The sequence below is a fragment of the Hyperolius riggenbachi genome, chromosome 12 (genome assembly GCF_040937935.1).
Source record: "Hyperolius riggenbachi isolate aHypRig1 chromosome 12, aHypRig1.pri, whole genome shotgun sequence".
In the NCBI taxonomy this organism is placed as follows: domain Eukaryota; kingdom Metazoa; phylum Chordata; class Amphibia; order Anura; family Hyperoliidae; genus Hyperolius; species Hyperolius riggenbachi.
In genome coordinates this window covers 23,046,238-23,073,983 of record NC_090657.1, presented here as the reverse complement: position 1 = coordinate 23,073,983, position 27,746 = coordinate 23,046,238, and the positions used below count along the sequence as shown (strand labels likewise).

At 44.8% G+C, this 27,746-nt stretch overlaps 2 protein-coding genes across 6 annotated transcripts in view; one reads left to right on the top strand and one right to left on the bottom strand.

The window, feature by feature from the left end:
- Positions 1–27,746, bottom strand: part of LOC137541345 (VID27-like protein) — a 353,729-nt gene that overhangs the window by 192,428 nt on the left and 133,555 nt on the right. The window lies entirely within an intron of this gene.
- LOC137540826 (uncharacterized) overlaps positions 1–27,746 on the top strand; it is a 111,530-nt gene that overhangs the window by 57,654 nt on the left and 26,130 nt on the right. For 3 of the 5 annotated variants that reach the window (XM_068261990.1, XM_068261989.1, XM_068261993.1), the window contains exons 2-4: positions 2,040–2,135; positions 10,120–10,337; positions 22,998–23,049. In XM_068261990.1, coding sequence (XP_068118091.1) covers positions 23,004–23,049 — 46 coding nt within the window. In that variant the 5' untranslated portion in view covers positions 2,040–2,135; positions 10,120–10,337; positions 22,998–23,003. The remainder of the gene's footprint in view (positions 1–2,039; positions 2,136–10,119; positions 10,338–22,997; positions 23,050–27,746) is intronic. The other 2 variants (XM_068261991.1, XM_068261992.1) reach the window with 1 other exon arrangement.

Below are 27,746 nucleotides of genomic sequence, written 5' to 3'. Positions count from 1 at the left end.
AGCAGTCTGTGGACATTTTTTTAGGTTTACAGTTCCGTACAGTTCAGTTACATATCAGATTACAAAAAAGTCCAGGTTTGCTGAATGTGGGTGTGTTGCTAAGTAACAAAAGGAAAACAGCGTTTGTTTTGTTATCTGATGACACAGGGCACTTTACATTTTACACCCACTCGTTTCTTACATGCATTACAAATGTACCCAAAGCGAAAAAAAAACAAAAAACTTAGATACCGAACTAAGAAGAGGAAAGTCTCTGGATCCTGCAGAGGTTCATAACAGAAGAAACTGAGGTCTGGCACTGCAGTGCAATTGCAGTGTTTGTTGAGCAGTGACACACACATGTATATATACACATTCATCTGTGAAGGACTGCATACACAGACATGTCCTACCAGTAGGGTGAGGTGGCTGGCAGCGGGTGCTGGGCACAAATCTGCAGCCAGCCGTTTCGCACAGCGGTGCTTCTTCTGAGGCTGGTGGGATAGCATCACCACTGGGTACGGTGACCAGACGTCCCGCATTAGCTGGGACGCGTCCCGCTTTTGGGGTCCACTGTCCCGGGCAGCATTGTGTCCCGGGATACGTCCCGCTTTTTGCCGCGGGACATCCCGGCTGCAGGACTCTGGCCACCATCAGAGGACTTCTGGTAGGCGCGGCCACTAAGCTGCCTCAGTCTCGCCCCCAGCTTGCTCCATGCCCACCCTCCAATCAGCGCTGACATCCGGCCGCATCAGCCATGCCCCTCAGCGTGCTGACGTCCACCATGCCTGCCTGTCAGCTCCGCCCCTAGAGTGCGGCCCTGCCCACCTCGTAATCAGAGCGGCTGCATCTTGCATGCCCCCAGCCTGCTACACACCCTCCGGCCACCACGAGGAAACCAGCTACATGTAGAGAAAAAAAGGGTGAGAGCTCCCTGTCAGTGTCTCCTCCTCACCTAGTGTCACCCTCCCCCACCCAGATCTTGTCACCCTCCCCACTTAGTGTCACCCTCCCCCACCCAGTCCTTTTCACCCACCCCCACCTAGTCTGTGTCACCCTCCCCACCTAGTGTCACCCTCCCCCACCCAGTCCTTGTCACCCTCCTCACCTAGTGTCACCCTCCCCCACCCAGCCCTTGTCACCCTCCTCACCTAGTGTCACCCTCCCCCACCCAGTCCTTGTCACCCTCCTCACCTAGTGTCACCCTCCCCCACCCAGTCCTCCTCACCCTCCTCACCTAGTGTCACCCTCCCCCACCCAGCCCTTGTCACCCTCCTCACCTAGTGTCACCCTCCCCCATCCAGCCCTTGTCACCCTCCTCACCTAGTGTCACCCTCCCCCACCCAGACCTTGTCATTGCGTTATTTTCTGCTGAAATGTTACCCAAATTGCGTTTTATTTACTGCTGAATATTGCCCACATTGCTGCGTTATTTTTTTGGTGAAATGTTGCCTATATTGCTGCGTTATTTTTTGGTGAAATGTTGCCCACATTGCTGCGTTATTTTTTGGTGAAATGTTGCCCACATTGCTGCGTTATTTTCTGTTGAGATGTTGCCCCCATTGCGTATATTTTCTGGTGAAATGTTGCCCACATTGCGTTTATTTTCTGGTGTCTGTTGCTGCATTTATTATTTAATGGTCGTAGTTGGCTATATTTGCTGCTTTGGGGTTACGGTATACTAATAAATAGCATCACACAGTTTCTGCACACCCATGATTCGAATCCTCGTTTCACCACATCATGGCGGAAACACTGCTTTCTTGTGCCGTGCTGTTACATCATTACGTTAGCTCCGCCCATACAATGTCATGGCCATGCCCATTTTTCGGCGCGGCGCAAGCAACCCCCCATTTTTGCCCCCCCCTCCCCATCCCAGGTTGAACCCAGAGAGATCTGGTCACTCTACCACTGAGTGAACATCATCTCTATGCTCTTCCACAGCACACAGAGCTAATAAGGTTGAGGGGAGCTGCATACCAAGGGATCCTCTTTAAGACTGCACATTACCCCAGTATGCTATAGCGCAAACTATTTTGTTCTTCCTTTCAATCCTGCAGAAGCTTCCCACATCCTCCTGGCCACCACCCTTGCCGTGAACAGATGCCCAGAACATTTAAGACATTAGCCGGAGTCCAATATGTAAACGTATGTATGTAAGTATGCACATATAAATACATAATAATATTAGCTGGTGTGTGCTAATCCCCATTTGAAAAATGTGCTTCTAAATTGTTCACTCTGTTTTCTAAGTACTCTCCCACTCGCATAAGGTGCGTACTCACTCACACACTCACTACCTGTCAGGATAGAGCTTGATCCTGTGGGTGACACTGCAGGTAGTGAGTGTTGTGCTGCTGCAGTGTGCACAAAAAAAAAGAAAGATCTCAATAGGAGATGATAGGGCCTAATTATGGATCATTGAGTCATATTGCACACATCATTAAGCCTTCTACACACACACATATGAGGACTAATGCCCAGGAAGGATCAGGACACGTTCTTTTGGGTGACATTGCAGGGCTGAAGCTGTAAGGATGTGTCTCTAGCTTATAGGTAGGACTCATTGGTGACTCAGACTGCACTGTGTGTAATGGGTTGATTACTTCGCTACATGGGAAAAAGAAATGATTACAATCACTCAAAACTTTATGAATTGCAGGAAGTTTTGAACCAGGGTGATACCATTTATTGGCCAACTTAAAGAAAAAAAGGCTAATAAGCCTTCTTCAGACTATTCCTGTGTGCTAAGATGTTAGAAAAATATAAATAAATCTGGAAGGCCCCACCTCCCCCAAAAACATGCTGATATTAAAAATAAAAGAAATATACTCTCTAGAATATATAACCTCTTTTCTGACCAACAAACCAGACCACTTTTTGGGGGTTTGGAGCATGTGGTCGGACTGGACCTCATCCCATTGACGTACGGTGGAAAATGTACTGTGTGGTACCTGCCACTTCCCGGTTATAGAGCAGTGCAGATTTATGTTATACGCCTCTTGCAAGAAACAACCCATAGGAACATAACCTTTGTCTTGACATTGTTAACCAACGAGCTGGACACCTTATTTCTGTTTATTTTTCTGTTTACTTTCCTTATTATTGTTTTTTTTTTTTCTTTCTTTTTTATTTTATGTTGGGTTTAGGCTTTTGTTATTGTAGCTCATTAGATTCCATTTTAATCATGATGCCATCCTGTACCATTCATCACTCATTTCTACATATGTAATTCAGTGTTCTGGAACGTTGACTCTCACCCCTGTCCATCTACTCACGTCCATATCAGCGAGAACTATGTATGGCTTCAGGTTATTGTATTTTCTATGCATTTATCATAATAAAAATTTAAAGTTGAAAAAAAAAAAAAGAAAAATATAAATAAATCTGTGTACCACCTTTTTTTTTCAGGGGTTTGTGTCTATTTATAAAGCGCCACCATATTCCGTGGCGCTGTACAAAGTAAGAAACAAACATGGGGTACATAATACAGACAATGGTGTACACTAATATACAAGATACATAATTAGTGACAAAATACAAAAAAAATGATACAGCATACAGAATACAGAAGTGGTAATGACAGTGATAAAAGTAACATGATGAATAAAATGTATAATGATTCCCAAGACACAAAAGGGGGAGAGAGCCCTGCCCTTGCGAGCGTACAATCTAAAGGGACAATCTGAAAAAACAATGTTCCGTGCGCTCCTCACCCCACCAACAGGGAAAATAAGTTCTAAGTTGTTAACGGGAGAAAACAGGGATCAATTAAACCAATAAAGACACCCTTGGATCGCTACCTACCATTAATGTGCGTGCTACACAGTTAAACTATTTCTATACAAAGTAAAGCGCTCAACAAGGTAAATAGAACATTCCCCACTTTCCCTAAGGTAACAATATGGTTTAGATTGCTGGGGTAAAGACCCCACTCTGCACAATAAGGCTATCTCAGGAGTCCACAGTATAATGAACAGTTCCACACTATACAATATTCAGTCCAAACAACTCCTATTGGTTCTGGAAAGTAAAATAGTCTCTTAATCTTCACACTTCATACAAAGGTACTGTTATATGCTCACCAGAAATGTTGGCCGACCAATCAGATCAGCAAACGCGTATTTGGCCTAGCCAGTAAAAAGCCGTATGCTCCAGCTATCGCCCTTTAACTCCACCGAGACTCCGTTCATACAAAGGAAAGAGACACAGCAATAGTGTGATACTGCATAGAATCAATACCGCAATACCACCAGTGCATCTAATCTCACACTGTAACACCCAGCAAGCCTCCACCGAATAAGAACTTTAGCCTCTCACCAGATCTCGGGGCTGACCCAGCACAGACCAGCAAATCAGCTTGTTTGTATCTCAATGTTGTCACTCCACCTGGGTAGCCGGTGAGACGCTGGGCGAGCTCGTGGATTATGTTTATTACATGCGCATTTTATCTACAAATTTTGTGAGTGCACTACTTTTTATATCTATTTTAATAAAACGGAATCACACTATGCTACATCCTGTTTGAGTCATAGATCCATTACATGCGGAGTGACCACATTTAGATACAAACAAGCTGATTTGCTGGTTTGTGCTGGGTCAGCCCCGAGATCTGGTGAGCGGCTAAAGTTCTTATTCGGTGGAGGCATGCTGGGTGTTAAAGTGTGAGAGGGGCAGTGGGGGCAGCTAATCAGGAAGCACAGTGGGCAGCATTGAAGGCGGAGATCTGTGACGACATGACGCTGCCATCGCTTGGATCGCGGAAGTGGTAGGTAATTCTCTGCATGCCTCCTCGCCGCCCCTGCACTCTACACCAGTAATCTATGGAGGGGGAGATAGGCAGAAGGAGGGGTCCAAGGTGAGGGAGGGGGGATATGTCCCCCCTCCCCACCGCTGCCCCCACTGCCCCTCCTTCTAGCGATGCTTCCTGCTCTGCTGCTGTGGGAGTGTAACCCTGTGTGGGGTTCTTCTTTATCCTTGAGACACTATACTTTTCTTGAATATGGCAATAAAGAAAAGGCCAGGCATCAGAGCGTTAACTCAATTTATGTACATTAAATGTATAACAAGTTTGATTAAATTGAGCTGTGAATGCAGAAAATATTTTTCCCAGAGGAAGATCGTGTCTTTTCTTAATGTAAAGTGAGAGAACACACTTCTGTGTCCACTATAAGGCAATGTCTCACAATCTTATAGTAAGCAATGTGTTAACCTCTTTCGGTGACTGAACAAAGTTACAGCAGTAGAACACTTTCACTTTGCAGTACAACACTGTCTCTTTTTCATGCACAAAACATTCACAGGTTAGGCTTTTCTTGGAACTGAGCAATGTCACAGCAATAGAACACTTTCACTTTATAATACAACACTGTCTCTTTAAAGATCCTTCATGAACAGAACATTCACCAGAACTGAGCATCATTTATCAGTAGGATATTAGGATACCATCTCTTGGCAATAAGGTCTCTCTCAGGAGCTACACAGCACAGATAGTCTGGATGGCCTGAAACACACCTCCTATGCATATGATATATCAGTCTGTGTGGAGAGTGAGTGGGAGACTTATCTTGAAAGCTGCAGCCTGGAGTCCTGTCTGTGGGTGTTGGGTGTCTGGCTCACTGCTTTCTCTAATGTTAGATAGTCCTCTCCTGAGGTATGCTCTTCCCTGCAGACAGCTGTACTTGGGGGTCCCCACTAGAACGTTCTTCTCCTTCAGGACAAGCTATAATCCTTTTCACAGGCCCTCTCTTCCTTCAGCACTATTCTCTGCCCACCATGTGACCAACCTCTCTCCTATAGCACAACAGCCCTCCCCCCTGCTCAAAACCAACTTTATTGTCCTAGAACAAAACAGACAGACATGTTCTGAGAGCACACACCCTCTCTGTTCAAGGAGTGTAGCATGCAGCAGTAAATAATTATTTGACTTGTTGTCCCTCACATATATGTATTTAAGAACCACTAGTATGCACTGTCATTATTGAGGGGGTTACATTCTTCCCCCTTTTTAATGACTGTAGTCCCTACAGTCGAAGATCACAAATCAAAACAAAAATGTTCTCCATAGAATCTGGCAGGATGTCTTACAATGTCCCCCCATGTGGACCTTTGTACAGGTCCACTGATTTTACAAAATCTTTCCTTTTGGGCGACTCAAGTCAGTGTTCCTCAGCGCACACCTCGATTCCCAAAGCAGGTGGGCCTTCTTTTCTTTGCAAGAATAATTAGCAGGTGTAGCAGGAAGGCTGACCCTCCCCTCTTCACAAGAACCTGTACCCGGCCTTGCAAGCAAGTCAGCCCTTTCCTCTTTGCAAAAATGTGCGTTGGGTCTCACAATCATGTGAAGCCCTTCCTCTGTACAAGAATCTGTATTGGGCTCCACAGTAGCAGGAATCCTCTTCTCTTCACAAGAATATAAGTTGTGTACCCTGTAGAATCTGCATCCATATGGTTTCCATAGGTTGTGTGATGTGCTTTTCTGCATCCTGTAAACGGCTTGTTGATATTCCTTGTTTCCTTCTCTCACTCTTTGGCAATGGCCCTTTTGCTGACAATAACACAAGCCTTCAAGGTGTGGATAATGTCTGCACCAGTCACGATCTGCAGCATATTTGCTACCTTGAACTGGAACACCGCCAGGACCCGTCACGTTAGCTGCTTGTGCACCCTTCCTTCCCTCCACAATATCGAATTCAACAGTTTCTCCATCCCCCACGCTGCGGAGATACTTCCTTGGGTTATTCTTTTTGATGGCTGACCAGTGCACAAACAAGTCTTTTTTTGTGTCATTCCGATTTATAAATCCGTAACCTTTTCGCACATTAAACCATTTCACAATGCCTGAAACTTGGGTTGCGATGACTCCTTTGCATTATCTTTCTTCCACTTCTTTGAGGCCTTCGTATTCCATCCCATCAGGTGGCCTCTTTCTGTGGGATTCTTTAGTTTAACAGTCTTGTTTGAAAATTGCATTCATTTTGAGCACAGACCCTGGTATAGTGTCTGCATCTGTGACAGCGCCAACACCCAGCCTTTTCAGGCTCCGTTTCTCTCCAACCTGGGGTTTCTCGTTCACTCCCATACTCCTCTATAGTCAGTTTCATATTGGCCAGTTTCTCGCTCAGCTCCTTCAGGGTAGTCTTAATCTCTGTCAGTTCCAAGTCGACTGGTTCAGGCTCCTTCTCTGCAAAGAGGTTTCTAGCAGTGGTAGTCTGCTGCAGAGCAGGTAAGCGATTTACATCCTCTTCTTGATTGAGCTTGATAGCTAGGCGTTGTAGCTTTTGGAAATTCAGATCAGGCTCTAGTTCCAGCTTCAACCTCAACAAACTCTTTATGGAATTGTTCTTCAAGCCCAGGAGAAACTGATCTCTTAACCATGTGGCAGATTCTATTGTCACATTACACCTTTCTCTTTCTTCTTTCCTTTTGAGTTCACCCAAGATTTCTTGCAGGGCGTTAGCAAACTGAGGGATGCTCTCTTCTTCCTTTTGCACCCTGTCCACAAATCTCTTCCTCACTAAATGGAGATTGGCTGGATCACCGTAGATTTCTTCCAGAACTTCTACTATTTGGTCCACTGATGCAGGTGAAGCAAGGTTGGCATTGATCACAGTCTGACGAGCGTCACCTTCAAGAGCTATGAGAGCGATCTCCCGCTGCATTTCCTTAGGCACATTATATGCTTTCACTGCACTCTGTACTCTCTCACTCCAGTCCCTGAGCATCATGTTGTACCCATTGTATTTGGGTAGGTACGCTGCCAACACTCCCAGCGGGGTCATAGCCAGCGCGGCTGGAAGTCCTGGTGGTTGCTGGCTGGAGGTGGATGGACTGGTTTCTGACTCCATTTTTCTTTTTCACTCCAAAGGCACTTAGATCTGACCCTGCTCGCGGACGCCAAATGCAACCCTGTGTGGGGTTCTTCTTTATCCTTGAGACACTATACTTTTCTTGAATATGGCAATAAAGAAAAGGCCAGGCATCAGAGCGTTAACTCAATTTATGTACATTAAATGTATAACAAGTTTGATTAAATTGAGCTGTGAATGCAGAAAATATTTTTCCCAGAGGAAGATCGTGTCTTTTCTTAATGTAAAGTGAGAGAACACACTTCTGTGTCCACTATAAGGCAATGTCTCACAATCTTATAGTAAGCAATGTGTTAACCTCTTTCGGTGACTGAACAAAGTTACAGCAGTAGAACACTTTCACTTTGCAGTACAACACTGTCTCTTTAAGGATTTTTCATGCACAAAACATTCACAGGTTAGGCTTTTCTTGGAACTGAGCAATGTCACAGCAATAGAACACTTTCACTTTATAATACAACACTGTCTCTTTAAAGATCCTTCATGAACAGAACATTCACCAGAACTGAGCATCATTTATCAGTAGGATATTAGGATACCATCTCTTGGCAATAAGGTCTCTCTCAGGAGCTACACAGCACAGATAGTCTGGATGGCCTGAAACACACCTCCTATGCATATGATATATCAGTCTGTGTGGAGAGTGAGTGGGAGACTTATCTTGAAAGCTGCAGCCTGGAGTCCTGTCTGTGGGTGTTGGGTGTCTGGCTCACTGCTTTCTCTAATGTTAGATAGTCCTCTCCTGAGGTATGCTCTTCCCTGCAGACAGCTGTACTTGGGGGTCCCCACTAGAACGTTCTTCTCCTTCAGGACAAGCTATAATCCTTTTCACAGGCCCTCTCTTCCTTCAGCACTATTCTCTGCCCACCATGTGACCAACCTCTCTCCTCTAGCACAACAGCCCTCCCCCCTGCTCAAAACCAACTTTATTGTCCTAGAACAAAACAGACAGACATGTTCTGAGAGCACACACCCTCTCTGTTCAAGGAGTGTAGCATGCAGCAGTAAATAATTATTTGACTTGTTGTCCCTCACATATATGCATTTAAGAACCACTAGTATGCACTGTCATTATTGAGGGGATTACAGGAGGTCATGGCGACACCCCCCTAGCTGTCTTTCACCCGGTGCGCCATACCCCCCTGTGCCCTACAGTAGGAACGCCACTGCGAGACAGCATTCTTGGTGTCAATAGGAATGTTAAAATCACCCATAATGATGGTAGGGATGTCAGAGGACAGGAACTGGAGAAGCCAGGCAGAGAAATGATTTAAGAAAACAGAAGCAGGGCCTGGAGGGTGGTAAATAACTGCAAGGTTCGAGGGAGAGTATAGTCGGACTGCATGGACTTCAAAGGATGGCAGGGAGAGAGAGATAATAGGAGTGAGAGTGAGGAGTGCAGCAGGATGCAGGTACCTGAACACACCATAAATATGTTCTTTAAAACCTTTATTGAACATATGCTTCATCCAAAACTAGCATTTTACGGGCACATGTTCTCGAGCTTCAGCGGCAAATAATATCAAAACACACTTCCTCCTGGTGTATCATCAAGAACATGCTGCACGTAATCCAGTTTTCTGATATCTTCCGCGACATTTGTTTCTCCAACATGTGCATGACACTGTACATTCATATAATCTCCTAAATCAATACCTTTTGAATTTGCCCAGCCATTTCCCTAGTTGGTGCCAAAATCAAAGCTTGCATTTCACAGGCCTGAATGTTCAAACACTGCAGAACAGAGACACAAGATGTGGCAGTTTTTCCAGTACCAGACTTTACATAATCACATTGTGTCCTTTGATTATTTGCTTGAATGCCCTCTGCTGGATAGCTTGATAGTTTCTCAAATCCATAGGCGTAGATGCCCCGGAGAAGGTCCTACCACAGCCCTATGGTGTCAAAGGTAAGCAGCCTCTTATGACTAGAGCCACTAGTCACGCCTGTTACTGCAGCTGCTGAGCTCGCCATTATCCTGCAAAGACCAGGAACCAAGCAGAGAAACACGTGCAACTACGACCCCTCTCAGCCCGCAAACCTGGCTCCTTCTTATTTTCAGTGTACATAAGCTGTGCTTTCTAACATTTTGTCAGCATACAGGTATAGAGTATAAAGCTGGCAGCTTACTCTTTAAACATAGCCAATAAATGGTATCATCCTGATTCAAAATTTCCTGTCTTCACTGATGGTTAACATGGTACAATACTCTACTGCTATAACTTTATGAAATGTGTTGTATTTATAGTTGAAATCTATATTTTTTCGACAGTCCTGCACTGACAGAAGAACTCCTGTGTTGAGATGTGAGTCAACGGCACACTTACAGCTGCCGTTAGGCAGAAAGGATCAGTAGATTGGATGGAGACTCCGTGTGTCTACTCTTCTCTTCTCTGCCCTTTCTTCACGATGCAGATGATGTAGCCCAAACTCCTCCCACACTGCGAGGACCTCTGGCTGCTCCAGTGTCTGGAGGACTCCACCTTGGTGGTAAGTAGCTGTCTGGTTCAATGTGCTTCTCTGTGATATAACCAAGCATTAATGTAATCTTGTCTGTATGTTAAAGCTGGGCTTACCGAAAGCTTGCCAACAAGCTGAAAGTGGCCATACACTTATAGGCCAGAGAGATCTGACCAGAGAGGGTTCTATTACTGCCACACACACTATAGCAGAGCTGTGGAGTCGGAGTTGAGGTGTCGGAGCAATTTTTGGGTACCAGGAGTCGGATTTGAGAAAAAATGCACCGACTCCGACTCCTAATGAATTTAAACTATAATTAAAATAGAAAATATGATAATAGATACAAGAAAAGTTTGGATCAGCACCCATCAAAGGAGAAAGGCGTGTGCCCAGGCTTACAGCATTCCACACCACTGGAGCTGTTGCTTAAGGAAACCCACTTGAAGTAGGCACCATCTATGTAAATAGTCGTTTCTTTATTGATTACATCAATTAAAAGCAGCGCTTACAACGACAGACCGCTGTTTCGAGCCAAAGTGCTCTTTATCAAGTTGTCAAAGCTGCAATATTATTGAAATATTATGCTCTGCTGCCAACACTCTGCATGGCCTGGGGGTGAACACATTAGATGGGGGAGACCTGGGGACCAGGTGGAGCATATTGTGTATGTGGGGTGAGACCGGTCAGGGGTTCGTCATTCTTCACCCTTTTGAGCAACATCTTTCCAGCCTGTGTGATTGATAGTTATGATCTCAGCCAGAAATCGATCAACATGACGATCGGGCGGCCCCGTAGCAAGTGTATGGACACATTAACCCTGCAAATAGCCAATCATCCATGCAGTGAGAAAACACAAATATATAGTGTTGTCTGGTTTTCCTTATTCAGAAAGCCAGATTATGCTGTCCAAAGCAGTTCCGCACCATTACGACTGGAGAAGCCACACAGCGATGTGTTCTACGCCGAGTTTCACGTGACTACGATGCTTCCTCCTTCTGACTTGGAGCCACATGAGGGGCAATGTAAAGTGCAACCCTATGACTCTCCAATCAAATGGTGCTGAACTGCTTCGGACAACATTATCTGGCTTTCCGAATAAAGAAACACGGATTTGAACAACAACACAAATACAAATATATAGTTTCATGCTTCAGTGCGCGGCTTGATCATGCATGCCCGTGGCCAGGCGTGTGCTGAAGAGCGCAAAGCCAGGCCACGCAAGCACGACTGACAGTAACTGGAAAGGCTTGTAGAAGAAAAGAGCCACGAGCGAGCCACAGAGTACATGAGGCTGGAGGAAGCCCCAGGTAAGTATAGATGCTGCTTCTAATGTCTCCGGCACCCTTTAACCACTTCACCTCCAAGGGTTTTTTGCGATAAAATACCAGAGCAATTTTCACCTTTTAGCGCTCCTTCCATTCATTCGCCTATAACTTTATTACAACTTATCACAACAAAACAATCTATACCTTGTTTTTTTAGCCACCCATTAGGCTTTCTTTTAGGGGTACTTTTTGCTAAGAATTATTTTATTCTAAAAGTGTTTGAACAGGAAAAATAAGAAAAAATTCAATATTTCTCAGTTTTCGTCCATTATAGTTATAATACATGCTACCTTGATTAAAACCCACACATTTTATTTCCCCATTTGTCACGGTTTTTGCAACAGTTAAAATTTTTGCCTAGTACAATGTATGGCGCCAATATTTTATTTGGAAAAGAGGGTGCATTTTTTCAGTTTTGCGTCCATCACTAATTACAAGCCCAAAATGTATAAAGTAATAGTAATATACCCTCTTGACATACATATTTAAAAAAAGTTCAGTCCCTAAGTTAACTATTTATGTATTTTTATTTTTTTGTTGTAATTTAAAAAAAAAATGTCAAACATTTTTAGGGGGTAACTATTGAGGAGTGAGAGAGGTCAGGGGTTAATTTAAAATGTAAAAATAATGTCAAAACAGGTCTTTTATTGAAAAAAAATGTAAATGTAATTTTACTATCTGGCCACAAGATGTCCTCGCGCCTAACTTCCTTAGTATTACTACGCAAAGAGGAAGTAATGCGTGGACGGTCTTTGTGAATGACGGCGGCGTCTCATGGACAGCTGCGTTCATTCGCACAGGGACTTAGATCAATGAATGAGAATAGTGTTCACATTCATTGATCTAGCGGCTAATTATTGGCAGTGGTAACGAGCGCACGTGGGGGTGTGTGAGTGGGAACGCGCGGTGGGGAGAGACAAGGCAGCTATGCCCCTGCAAGGAGTTATGCCATTTTGCAGGGACGTAGTTACTAGGGGGAAGCTTGGGTTATTATCTATCAGATTTGATCACTGTGATTATCTACCTTTATAACAGCTGGAGGTGCAGCCATTTTTGTCAGATCCTCTTTTCTGTTTCTTTCACAAGTGAAAATACATGCAACTGATGAGCAGTTTTGAAAACATCACCAATACTGGTGCATGCTCATTTGGTACAGTGCAACAGAAACAAGAAACACCAGAGGGGAAGTATAGGCAATTTTACCAATATTCTTATATCCCCGATTGCAATATATTGTTTATTATACCGATATTCAAACCACATCCCATCTACTCCTAACACTAAGCACCTTTCACCTACACCTAACACTAACTACTCCCTACCTACTCCTAACACTAACTAACCCCCTACCTACTCCTAACACTAACTACTCCCTACCTACTCCTAACACTTAGTACCAAAAAGTTTGTCCAGGCACTGTCCCTTTAAAGACTTTATTCAAACCACGGTTTTTGCAACAGTTAAAATTTTTGCCTAATACAATGCAGTCCCATACATACAATTGTGCAGGATACATCTAACCTGTGTTGTAGAGTGGTGCATCCCCTGGTCACCGTCTTCCCCATCACCTCAAACCCACAGGTTAGATGTACCCTGCGCAATTGTATGTATGGGACTGCATTGTATTATGGATATGGCAGTGGTTTGAATAAAGCCTTTAAAGGGACAGTACCTGGACGAACTTTTTGGTACCAAGTTGAATTCACGTGTTTCTGCTATTTGGCCGGCTGCACGCCCCGTGGCTAATCAAGATCCATACCATACTGGTAGTTTGGGGTGAGTAACTGAACTGTGAGCAACACTGTGGTGTGTGTGGATTTAACCCTCCGCCTCCAACTACTGGGTGCCGAGTAAATCCCTCTCAAGTGTATGGCTACTCCTAACACTAGCTACCCCCTACCTACTCCTAACACTTACTACCCCCAATTACTCACCACCCCCTACCTACTCCAAACAATAACTCCCCTACCTACTCCTAACACTAACTACCCCTACGTACTCCAAACACTAACTCCCCCTACCTACTCCTAACACTAACTACCCCCCACTTACTCCTAACACTAGCTACCCCCTACCTACTCCTAACACTAGCTACCCCCTACCTACTCCTAACACTAACTACCCCCCACTTACTCCTAACCCTAGCTACCCCCTACCTACCCCTAACACTAGCTACCCCCTACCTACTCCTAACACTAGCTACTCCCTACCTATTCCTAACACTAAATACCCCCTACCTACTCTTAACACTAACTACCCCCTACCTACTCCTAACACTAGCTACTTCCCACTTACTCTTAACACTAGCTACCCCCTACCTACTCCTAACACTAACTATCCCCTACCTACTCCTAACACTAACTACCCCCCACTTACTCCTAACACTAGCTACCCCCTACCTACTCCTAACACTAGCTATCCCCTACCTACTCCTAACACTAACTACCCCCCACTTACTCCTAACCCTAGCTACCCCCTACCTACCCCTAACACTAGCTACCCCCTACCTACTCCTAACACTAGCTACCCCCTACCTACTCCTAACACTAAATACCCCCTACCTACTCCTAACACTAACTACCCCCTACCTACTCCTAACACTAGCTACTCCCCACTTACTCTTAACACTAGCTACCCCCTACCTACTCCTAACACTAACTACCCCCTACCTACTCCTAACACTAACTACCCCCACTTACTCTTAACACTAGCTACCCCCTACCTACTCCTAACACTAAATACCCCCACTTACTCCTAACACTAGCTACCCCCTACCTACTCCTAACACTAGCTACCCCATACCTACTCCTACCACTAACTACCCCCCACTTACTTCTAACACTAGCTACCCCCTACCTACTCCTAACACTAAAGCTACATACACACATACACGCTTCAGAGAACGACAGTTTCAGCTATTGATCGTTCACTGTGTATAGTGGCTTCGATTGATCCTGCTCAGGGGTCGTTAAAGATCCATCATGCTAGTTCCTTAACAACCCCCAACACCTGAGCAGGACCAATTGCAATGTTATTTCTGTTCCCCTCACCCATGGGAATTCCACTCTCATGGGTGACACGTGTGTGTACCTCCCCATCTTCTCCTAACACTAAGTACACACGTGAGAAATGTCGGGGATCGAGAAACAATCTTATATTATTATTCAAGCGCTCACACCAATTTAAGGGCCCTATAATATCAAACCCACACTTTTTTTTAAAAAAAACTGTATATGGAGGTAAATCAGAGAGTATATGTACAGCAAAGTCCTGCTAAAATGTACTAAACGGGGGTTTGGTGAAAAAGTTGGTTCACTACAACTTTACATGAGTAAACCTCCACTGACACCCGTATTGTACAAGACTCACCGAGTCAGCTGGGCTACCCCTACAGTAGCCTGCTCAGACCTGCGGGGCATTCACTGTGCTCCCCTCGCCACTCGACCGGTATCACTTGCTGTACTCTCTTCCTCTTGTCATGTCACACCAGTGATTTACCTCAGAACAGTAACAGTGATCATAGCGCAATATGCCTTTAAGACTTTAAAATGTATTCAAATAATCCACTCACATTTGGCTGCATCTTGTGACAAGCTTAGAGTTTTGCTAGCGGGCTCTCCCTCGCGCGGCTTCCCGGTATAACCGCTCGGCCTCGTTCCCACTATCCTCCAGTCTATCACAGCAGCGTTCCTGCGTTCATCTGCGGCGCCGTCTGGGACTCCTCCCTATTGATTTTGTCACTCAGTAACGTGACTTATCAGGGGCTAGAGTCTCAGGTGGCCAGCCATGGGCGCCCTTTTAACAGCTACTGCTGGCCTTTGATTGATCCTCCCACCTGCCAGTTCAAGTTGGGCCCGGCCCCCAGTGGGAATGAGAACAAGCTCCTCCAGCAACTGAGGAGCTTGTTCTCGCTTGGGCTACAGTTTGGGGACCAGTGCTGTAGAGACATATCTGTAGCCTTCAGGCTAACGATGTGTTCCGTTGCCATGGAGGGGGACGGAGGGGCGGCAATTGGCTAAAAACTGAGAAATTTCCATGGGTGAGAGGAGCAGAAATATTATATAGATCTCACAAGAAAAATGTGTTTTTTTAATAATAAAAAAACACACTGGTCCACTCTATCCTGGTTCATTTTCATTCATATTGACATTCAAAATTAAGAAATATATCAATTTAAAGGATGGGAATAAAGTTTGGAGTCAATAAAACACTTTTTCAATTGAAAAATACATATATTTACATAGATCTGTACATCAGTCCTGAAAGAGGGACAGAGGGACATGGCTCCCAAAGAGGGACAGAGGGACATGGCCCTAGAAGAGGGACAGTTGGAAGTAGCTATGTTACATATTCTGCCTAGTGACAACATAACATTGTATGTGATTTTTTGCATCGTACGGACAGAAAGCAAAAAAACTGCAACAGGCTGTCAGTTTTTTCTTGCATACGATTGCAAACAAACATTTGTATGAAATAGAAACGACCAATTCACAATAATTGGTTTTCATACTAATGCACATTTTTGTTCCGTAATTTTGAAGTAAAATTGCACAGACGGAAATGTAGCCTAAATGTACGGGCACCTTTGTGTAGCAAATATGTCTGTAAAAGTTTTATATCTTAAAGTGAACCCAAGGTGAGAGTGATATGGAGGCTGCCATATTTGTTACCTTTTAAACAATACCAGTTGACTTGCCTGACTGTCCTGCTGATCTACTGTATTTGGCTGTAATAGTGGCTGAATCACACCATAAACAAGCATGCAGCTAATCTTGTCAGATCTGACAATGTCAGAAACACCTGATCTGCTGCATGCTTGTTCAGGACAGGGTCTTTCCCAATGCCTATGTCATCACACGAATGGGTAGATGCCCCGCCCACTCTACCCCATAGGACGTAGTATACATAAATTAAACGTAAGACCCTGCCCCCACAGTCTTTTGTCCTCGGAGCTCACCTCAGGGACGTAGGTTTTTTTTTTTTTTTTTTAGGTCTTTCTAGATCCAGTTTGGAATATCTTTTTATTTTTACCCCCTATCCGCTGTTTTTACAGCGTTTATGGATTGGTGGCCTCGGCCAGTCCCCCCCTATAAGGCTATAAATTAGCTGGGGGTGAGCCTGACAGTTTGCTGGAGTACTGCGGGCTGGGCGTGTACCTGTACAGTCTAAACGGCTGGAGTCAGTGTCTAAAGTTAGTACCTGGTTTTCCGCTAATAGCGGTATCTTTTAGGCTGTGGAATCCTTCCTCTGTCCCTTCTCTCGGATTGCGTGCGCTCCATTGGTCGGCGCCTGCATTCCACATCTCCTAGGCCTAGAGTTCCGCCGGATGTGACGTCACGCCGGCCACGTTCATTGGCCGGAAGTCGCTGGAGAGGCGGGGAGGAAGCCGGAAGAGATTTAAACCTGCGGCGTGGCGTTCTTCGCGCTGTCAGCAGGCAATGCGGAAGTCTGTACGTCGGCTCCTGCTCCCCACCCGGCCACTCAGCTTTGGCGCACTCACCTTATGCGACAGCACTCTACAGGTGCTGGCACACTTCTAACCTGACCATCCAGAATTGGAGTCAACATGAGCACTGCGGAGCAACTGCCTGTTGTGGAGGAGGATGTGCAGATTATTCACCAGGAGGTACCAGGTATGACCATCCGAGAGCAGTGCGGTAGCCTTTCTATATTTTTTCTTTTTCCTCTGACTCTGTCTAGACTATACATTGTTTCATCTCTTCCTTACAGCTAATTCAGCTGAGCCTATGGATTCCACAGCCACGACCTCAAACCAGCCCCGGGCAGAAAGGTAGGGGGTATTCAGGTAGGTTCTTGCCCGCAACACTGAGCGCAAACTAATAACAATTTTTTCTCTTTTGGTCAGCCCTAGGAAGCATCGTAACAAGAGCAAGAAGTCTCGAAGCAGATCAAGGTCGCGGAAACACAATCCGGAATACTACCACGACCGAGAGAGGAGTCGATCACCTCATACACACAGATCAGGCTCTCCAACTCGAAGAAGCAAGAGATGTTGGGCTTGTGATAGAGACGTATTACCAGGAAAGACTGTGTGTCAAAAATGCTTTTCAGAGATGTCATCAGAACCACAACAAACACCTATGGATGTGTCTCAACTAATTAAGACGGCAGTCCAGGATTCAATGAGGGAATATGTAGCTTCTTTACCACCTCAGCCATCAAGTTCACAACAACAGCCAATACCGATAGAGGATGATTTTCAAGCTGTAGGGTTTGACTTTACTGTGGTAGAGCCCTACGTATGCTCGGTCAGAGAAGCCATACAGTGGCAAGATACGGAGGATGAGGACGGCTCAGAAAGGCCGAAGAAAAAGGAGTACTATTCACACTTAAAGAAGTGCACCCCCTTTCCATTTATGGACGAAATAGCGGAAGTGATCAATGAAGAATGGGACAAAATTGACAAGAGACCCCCGTTGAGTAATTGGCTAAATAAACTATACCCGATCAGGGAGGAAAAGGCGAGGCCGTTAGATAACCCTCCAATAGTGGACGCATCAGTGGCAAGACTTGCTAAGCCCTCGACACTACCCAGAGAGAATGCAGCATTCTTTAAGGATGCGTTAGATAGAAAGATAGACTCTGAATTGAAGAAAATCTATACAAGTTCTGGTGGGGCCACCAGACCTGCGGTGGCTCTCACTTCAATAGCTAAGGCTTTGAAATCCTGGACCGCGGATATTGAAGAAGCTCTTCGTAATGGCGTGGAAAGAGACACTATAATAGCTGCCTTGGACGATCTTAAACTCACTGCCGATTTCATGGGAGAGGCGGCTGTGGATATAATCAGATGTACATCAAGATCCATGGTACAATCTGTGGTCGCTAAGAGAGCGCTTTGGTTGAGAGCATGGTCTGCCGATCCGTCCTCGCAAATTGATTGGTGCAAGATCCCATATGACGGGAAGAACCTATTTGGGAGTGAGATGGATACAGCCATCCAGCGTGTTACAGGGGGAAGATCGGGGCTAATCCACCAGGATAGGAAGAATAGAAAGCCGGCTTTCCAGCAGTCTAGATTTCAGCAGTCAAAGTATCGCAACACGCGCTCCTACAGACCGGGACGTGAATACCGTAGAAATTGGCAAAGCTCTCAACCGACTCTACATAAGATCAACAGGCAGAGGTCAACACCGTCTTCTCAGGGACAACAGAAGTCCTTTTGATGGTGTCTCCGCCCAGACTTGAGGGACTTCGGACAAGTGTGGGCGGACAACATCAGCAACCCCTGGGTACTGAGGACAGTAATGCAGGGCCATCGATGGAAGTTCACAGAAAAAACACCTCCATCCCACTTTGCCCCCGTCAAAGATTCCAACGTCGGAAGAGAAGAAACTTATTCTCAAACAGTACATCGAGACGTTACTATTAAAGAAGGCGATAATTCCAGTACCAGAGGCGTCAGCAGGGAGAGGTTTTTACTCCCCGCTGTTCTTTGTCCGCAAGAAGTCGGGGGATTGGCGCCCGATTCTGGACCTGTATTTTCCAGATGAAGCAGGCACACCATCCACCATCAGATTTCCGGGGTGCTTGGTGACGTGGTATAGGCAGTACCACACATCGAATCAATCCACAAGTCTCACCAGCACACCACAAGTTAAAGCGCACCTTTTATTGTGCCAGTTTCCACAATATTCCAACAATTGTTTCGGGGGCCACGCAGGGTCCCCCTTTATCAAGGCATGTGGCTACCCTGCGTGGCCCCCGAAACAATTGTTGGAATATTGTGGAAACTGGCACAATAAAAGGTGCGCTTTAACTTGTGGTGTGCTGGTGAGACTTGTGGATTGATTCGATTCTGGACCTGAGACAGCTAAACAGGCGCATACATCTTGGAAGATTCAAAATGGAAACTCTTCAGACCATCACAAGATCAATTATGATATCGGATTGGATGATATCTGTCGACTTGGAAAACGTCCCCATACACCAGGACTTTCAGAAATATCTAAGGTTCGCTGTAGGTCCACAGCATTTCCAATTTACATGTCTCCCATTCGGGATAAGTACGGCACCACGAACATTTTTCGAAGGTTCTGTTGGCGGTGGTCGCATTCCTGAGAGTCAAAGGACTTCGTCTGTTCCAATACCTGAACGACCTGCTGCTTCTGGCTCAGGATCAGGAATTACTATTGCTTTACAAACATACGCTCCTAGAGACACTTCAAAACTTTGGATGGAAGATAAACTTCACCAAGAACCAGCTGCTGCCCACACAAAATATGATATTTTTAGGGGCGCTGTTCAAGACCGAAGAGAACAGGCTAGTGCTACCAGAAGAAAGGATACTAACAGTGTTAATGAGGGTTCAACAGACACTTCCCAGAAGAACTCTAACAGCAAGACAGTGTCTCAGTCTTATAGGTTATCTCACGTCAACCATACCAATGGTCAGATGGGCCCAGTGGCATATTCGTCCGTTCCAGTGGGGGTTCCTCAAACAGTGGAACAAACGTCAAATGGATCAGATTATTCGAATAACAGCCCCGATGAAACACAGCTTGGAATGGTGGAATACACAGTCCAATCTCAGGAGAGGTCATCTAATTCAACCTGGTCCAGTGACCATATTTACATCAGATGCGAGCCAGAAGGGTTGGGGTGCTCACTATCTAACATATTCAGTACAGGGAACAGGGAGTACCCCACAGCAGCAGACTCCTGCAAACCTATTAAAAATGGAAGCAGCGCTTCAGGCGTTATACAAATTCCGAGATCTCATTCTAGGGAAATCAATAATGATGAGGATGGACAATCGCACGGCTGTTTCGTATATAAAGAGACAGGGTGGTACGAGGAGCCTAAACTTATTACTGCAGACAGAAAAGATATTCCAGTTTGCGGAGAACAATTTGTGGAATATAACAGCAGTTTATATCCCCGGTCCTCAGAACATAAAGGCGGATTATCTGAGCAGGTATCAGATGGACAACTCCGAATGGAGTCTTTCCCGGGAAGTATATCTGTGGATCTGCAACCAGTTCGAATTTCCACAGATAGATCTAATGGCAACGGCGAAAAACTCAAAGTGCAACAGGTTCATCTCCAGGTACCCCTGCAGTCAGGCAGTGGCGACGGATGCAATAACGGCTCCGTGAAAATTCAGGATTGGCTATGTCTTTCCTCCAATTGCGATGATTCCACACTTGCTAATACGATTACTGAGGGAGAGAGTGACACTAATCGCAATACTGCCATTCTGGCCGAACAGGCCTTGGTTTTCCCTGCTTTGGGACTTGAAGTTACAGTCTCCTCTTCCTCTCCCCAACAGACTGGACTTGCTACAGCAGGGGGCGATATATCATCCCGATCCTCGGAAACTAAATCTTATGGCGTGGATATTGAGGGGAAGAGGTTTCAAGCACTAGGCTGTTCACCGGCGGTTATTCAGACACTGTTACAATCCAGAAGACCATCAACCAATGCAACCTATTCACGTATTTGGAATACATTCCTGGAGTTTGCTGAAGAGGAACGTTTCGACCCACTGAGCCCCCAGCCTCATCAGGTACTATCTTTTCTGCAGAAGGGCCTTGAGAAGGGGTTGGCCTGTCATACCATCAAGGGCCACATCTCAGCCATCTCTGCCTTGACAGGTGCACCATGGGGCAACCATCCCCTACTGAAGCAATTCATTAAAGGTGTATTAAAATTAAGACCGCTAAGGAAAAATTTATTTCCAAAGTGGGACCTTCCACTCGTACTACAGGCATTATCAAGGAAACCATTCTTTCCCATTCAAGATTGTTCCTTGTGGAATCAAACATTAAGATCGCTATTCTTAGTGGCAGTGGCCTCAGCACGTAGGGTGTCGGAAATACAAGCATTGGGATGTGAAGAACCATATTTAACGTTTTTTCCTGATCGGGTAGTACTTCGTCCTATTCAAAGCTTTCTGCCAAAGGTCGCAACAGCATACCACTTAAATCAGGACTGGACATTACCTGTTTTGCTACAGGAGGATACAGAGACCACACATCCGTTGGACATTGCTGAAACTTTAAGAGCTTATCTGCAGGCTACCAGAGATTTTAGAAGTACGGAAAGACTTTGGGTTATCCCAACAGGATATAAAAAGGGTCAACCAGCTTCCACCAGGACAGTGGCTGCTTGGTTGGTGAAGGCAATCCAGACTGCTTATAGAGTAACAGGATTGAGCCCACCGGAACAGATAGTAGCACACTCCACTCGTAGTGTCTCAACATCTTGGGCAGCAATGAATAGGGTCCCGGCTGAAAAAATCTGCCAAGCTGCTAACTGGTCAAAAATCAATACCTTCATGAAACATTATAGGTTAGATGTGACTGCTCAGTCCATTATAGGTTAGATGTGACTGCTCAGAGTTTGGAAGAGCAGTACTGAATATAACCTCTGTATAAATAAATAATTAAAGAATTGTGTGACAAGCATATACTTCCCTCCCTTCATTTCCTAGTTATATCCCATTCGTGTGATGACATAGGCATTGGGAAAGCGGAAAATTGTTACTTACCTATCCGTAATTTTCCTTTCCCGATGCCTTATGTCATCACACAATGCCCTCCCTTCTTGTTAGCTTCGGTGATTCCGAGGTTGACAGGACTGGTGGGGGCAGGGTCTTACGTTTAATTTATGTATACTACGTCCTATGGGGTAGAGTGGGCGGAGCATCTACCCATCTGTGTGATGACATAAGGCATCGGGAAAGGAAAATTACGGATAGGTAAGTAACAATTTTCCGCTATGGCTAAAGGTATTAGAGGCAGATTATTAGCAGGACAGCCAGGCAATTGGAATTGTTTAAAAGGAAATAAATATGGCAGCCCCCATATAACTCTCACCTCGGGTTCACTTTAAAGGAGAACTTCAAGGACATAAAGTAGAATATGGAAAATTATTCAAGATACCCAATTTTACATTAATTATCCTGGATTCAGCACCAGAAACACTTCCTATATCTACATATTGCTGTATATTGGTATTTAGCCCCACCCCCTCCCAGTGATGTTTAGCCTAAGCTGTTCATTAAGCGAATTCTCCAGACAGAGCATTCTGGGAGACCAGGTGTTATTTCTGCCGACCCAAAGATATTATTGCAATTGTCATTATTTATAATTGTTAATAGAGATGGTCAAAGTGATGCATATAATTCAGTATTAAACGCAAATTTAATGTAAACTGCATGCTGCCAGGGACAGTCTAATGAACTTCCTGACAATTTTAATTGGCCCAATTTCAAGCTTCATATCATTTGCATGAAACTTGCATGCAAGCTGGTTTTATTTGCATCTCATTGACCATATCTATTTATAAAGCGAGCACAGGTATTAAACAGCATAGTAATCTCTGGGATTTTGTCTTACAGTGACCGATGAGCCTTGACAATCTGGATGTAGACCATAATAATAATAATACGGGTAAGTTTTTTCCAGTGTGACAATAGCAGAGAGTTTGGGGATAACAGTATGTGATCTAATACTTTGTGATCTGCTGGAATATTGGTTTGAATAAAGCAGATCCTGATAGATCATCACTCTATAAATATTCCATTGGCGGGTTTGTTTTTGGCATAGATTTTCCATTGCCAATATTACTGTTCTTGGCCTTCTTGGCCCAAAACTGCAGCCTGTGCACAGATGTACCCAGACATTGTTGAAGATGTCCTCAGTTAGGGCCTGCTCTTACTTGCAAACGGAAAAGGCTAACGATTAGCGCTAGCGGTTTGCGCTGGTGATTTTACCGCAATTAATCTGGTCAAATCACTGTACATTTGCAATTTTTGGGCGATCGTGAGTAGCGCTTTTTTAGCATTGTAATCGCGATCGCTCTAAAATCGTGAGAAAATGCTGCATGTAGCGCATTTGGCGATCACTGCTAATCACCAATCGCAGCAGCGAGATCACTGCCATTTATATAATACTAGACCTAAGGCCCGTTAACGTAACGGGCGCTAGGCCTCCCTCACAAACCCCTCTCCTCCCACCCCTGTCACCACCGCATGTCAGCATACGCGCGCACGGCCCACGCACTTGGGGGACACAAAGTTGAAGGGGGAGATATGGGGGGCACAGCAGCTGGCTCAGGGGCCCTGGGGGGTGAATATGCTGGGGGAAGGGGACCCCTGGGTTACTGTAATTTTGTCCTAGGGCCCCATTGTGGCTTGAACCCGGCCCTGCCCCCCCCCCCCCCCATACACCAGAATTAATTAACCATTTGAACCCAAGTAGAAAACAAAAAGGTAGCCATGCGCCCAAATACATAAGAATTAGGCAGCCATGTTCCCCCTAGATACCAGAATGAAGTGGTATAGCAGAACTGATATTTAATTGCAGATCTCCCAACCCAACATTAACAAGCCCTGACGACCGATCAGCCCCGAGTGCATTGTTCTTTTTATTCCCCCTGCCCGTAGGGATCCGATCCGTTGTGTGCTGCACGTAGTTCCTCCTGCATCAAATTAATTAAGAGTGAGCATATAAAACCAATATTTGGTTGACATTTCTTTATCAGTACCGTTAATAGATTTAGACTTTAGTCTCTCTATGAATATCATATCTATTGAACATATTACATTTATGATCGATATTATGGTCAAAATATGGATCAAATGTAAATTAAACATACCCATTCTTTTTCCAGTGAATGCTAAGGGGAGTGCAGAGGGGGATAGCAGCTAACAGCATCAGTATGTGATCACGGTTACCATAGCTCTCTATCACATCAGGCAGGAGAAAGCTTGCAGTTTCTGGGACGAGATTGATATAAAATAGGATTTCTGCAGAAACATTCTTTATTATCTATGGGCACTGAGTGGTAGACCAGGTAAACCATCAATATCTGAAAGACATTGATCAGTTTCCTGATTTTCCACAAATTCTATAGTGTATACCTAGCATTAGATTGCATGTTTATATCGAATCTAACATCTAATCTATTTGATCCTAAGTGTTTATGTAGTGTTCATGTATATGGTTTTCCATTGTTATGCTGGGAATACACAGTTCGTTTTTGAGCCATTTGGATAATTTCCAACACATCCGATCTCCCTCCCAATCGTTTCGCCGCTTGATTCTGCATTGAGCACAATGGAAAAAGATAAGAAAAATGAGCGGATGATAGGAGCATCGCCTACGGAATCGAGCGGTGAATCGAGCCATGTATGCCCAGCATAAATTCACAAAACTTGTGAAACTACCGTAGTTAAAGCACTTATTTATCAGGCACTTTATTTGTGGTGGGATTGTGGTTTCAGGGCACATAAAAATAACTCAAAAGACAGCACTTGGATGTAGAATATATAACATTTCATACATACTATACATACAGTGGCTTGCAAAAGTATTCGGCCCCCTTGAAGTTTTCCACATTTTGTCACATTACTGCCACAAACATGAATCCATTTTATTGGAATCCCACGTGAAAGACCAACACAAAGTGATGTACACGTGAGAAGTGGAACGAAAATCATACATGATTCCAAACATTTTTTACAAATCAATAACTGCAAAGTGGGGTGTGCGTAATTATTCAGCCCCCTTTGATCTGAGTGCAGTCAGTTGCCCATAGACATTGCCTGATGAGTGCTAATGACAAAATAGGATGCACCTGTGTGTAATCTAATGTCAGTACAAATACAGCTGCTCCGAGACGGCCTCAGAGGTTGTCTAAGAGAAAATTGGGAGCAACAACACCATGAAGTCCAAAGAACACACCAGACAGGTCAGGGATAAAGTTATTGAGAAATTTAAAGCAGGCTTAGGCTACAAAAAGATTTCCAAAGCCTTGAACCTCCCATGGAGCTCTGTTCAAGCGATCATTCAGAAATGGAAGGAGTATGGCACAACTGTAAACCTACCAAGACAAGGCCATCCACCTAAACTCACAGGCCGAACAAGGAGAGCGCTGATCAGAAATGCAGTCAAGAGGCCCATAGTGACTCTGGACGAGCTGCAGAGATCTACAGTTCATGTGGGGGAATTTGTCTATAGGAAAACTATTAGTCTTGCACTGTACAAAGTTGGCCTTTATGGAAGAGTGGCAAGAAGAAAGCCATTGTTAACAGAAAAGCATAAGAAGTCCCGTTTGCAGTTTGCCACAAGCCATGTGGGGGACACAGCAAACATGTGGAAGAAGGTGCTCTGGTCAGATAAGACCAAAATTGAATTTTTTGGCCAAAATGCTAAACACTAGGGGCCTGATTCACAAAGCGGTGCTAACAGTTAGCACCCTGGTGAAAAGCCCTTTATCACGCCTAAACTCAGTTTAGGCATGATAAGTTTAGGTGTGATAAGTTTAGGTGTGATAAGTTTAGGCATGATAAGTTTAGGCATGATAAGTTTAAGCACCAACTGCGTTAGCACCGCAATGCACAGCTGATCAAAAGTTTTGCACTAGCAAAGTCTGGTGCACTTCGCATAGAGTTTAATGGCGCTGCTTTGCGTGCGGGGCTTTGCACGCTATCTACACTTATCTAAACTTAGCATGCCTAAACTTATCACACCTAAACTTATCACGCCTAAACTGGCTTTTCACCAGCATGGTGCAATGGTTATCACGCCTAAAGTCTCTAACTGGGTTAGCACCGCTTTGTAAATCGAGCCCTATGGGCCTGATTCACAAAGCAGTGCTAACAGTTAGCACGCTGGTGAAAAGCCCTTTATCATGCCTAAACTCAGTTTAGGCATGATAAGTTTAGGTGTGATAAGTTTAGGTGTGATAAGTTTAGGCATGATAAGTTTAAGCACCAACTGGGTTAGCGCCGCAGTGTACAGCTGATCAAAAGTTTTGCGCTAGCAAAGTTTGGTGCACTTCGCATAGAGTTTAATGGCGCTGCTTTGCGTGCGGGACTTTGCGTGCGATCTAAACTTATCTAAACTTAGCATGCCTAAACTTATCAAGCCTAAACTTATCACGCCTAAACTTATCACGCCTAAACTGGCTTTTCACCAGCGTGGTGCAATGGTTATCACGCCTAAAGTCTCTAACTGGGTTAGCACCGCTTTGTGAATCGAGCCCTATGTGTGGCGGAAAACTAACACTGCACATCACTCTGAACACACCATCCCCACTGTCAAATATGGTGGGGGCAGCATCATGCTCTGGGGGTGCTTCTCTTCAGCAGGGACAGGGAAGCTGGTCAGAGTTGATGGGAAGATGGATGGAGCCAAATACAGGGCAATCTTGGGAGAAAACCTTTTGGAGTCTGCAAAAGACTTGAGACTGGGGCGGAGATTCACCTTCCAGCAGGACAACGACCCTAAACATAAAGCCAGGGCAACAATGGAATGGATTAAAACAAAACATTTTCATGTGTTAGAATGGCCCAGTCAAAGCCCAGATCTAAATCAAATCGGGAATCTGGGGCAAGATCTGAAAACTGCTGTTCACAAACGCTGTCTATCTAATCTGACTGAGCTGGAGCTGTATTGCAAAGAAGAATGGGCAAGGATTTCAGTCTCTAGATGTGCAAAGCTGGTAGAGACATACCCTAAAAGACTGGCAGCTGTAATTGCAGCAAAAGGTGGTTCTACAAAGTATTGACTCAGGGGGCTGAATAATTCCGCACACCCCACTTTGCAGTTATTTATTTGTTAAAAATGTTTGGAATCATGTATGATTTTCGTTCCACTTCTTACGTGTACACCACTTTGTATTGGTCTTTCACGTGGAATTCTAATAAAATTGATTCATGTTTGTGGCAGTAATGTGACAAAATGTGGAAAAATTCAAGGGGGCCGAATACTTTTGCAAGCCACTGTACTTGGCTACAGAGGTACAGACTACCCAGCCAGCTCATGGTGCGCCAGAACTCCTAGGTGTGTGTTGTAACGATCGGTGAGCACAGAGAGTATCTGATTACCGGTGATCTGCAGTATCACTGGGAATACAGATATATACCAGATTATAAGTGATCTGCAGTATCACCGATAAACCGATATACTAGCTAACCTCTGTTCACCTGAGTAGAGTGTAGTGTTTGGTGTGACAGTAACACTTTGAGGACTAGGCCTCAGTGCAGCAAGGAGTATTGGACAGATTCCTTCCGCAGACCTGAGCTCTCCAAGACGGGAGGAGTCAGACTGACAGTAGGAAGGATGTCTGAAAGTGACCCTCA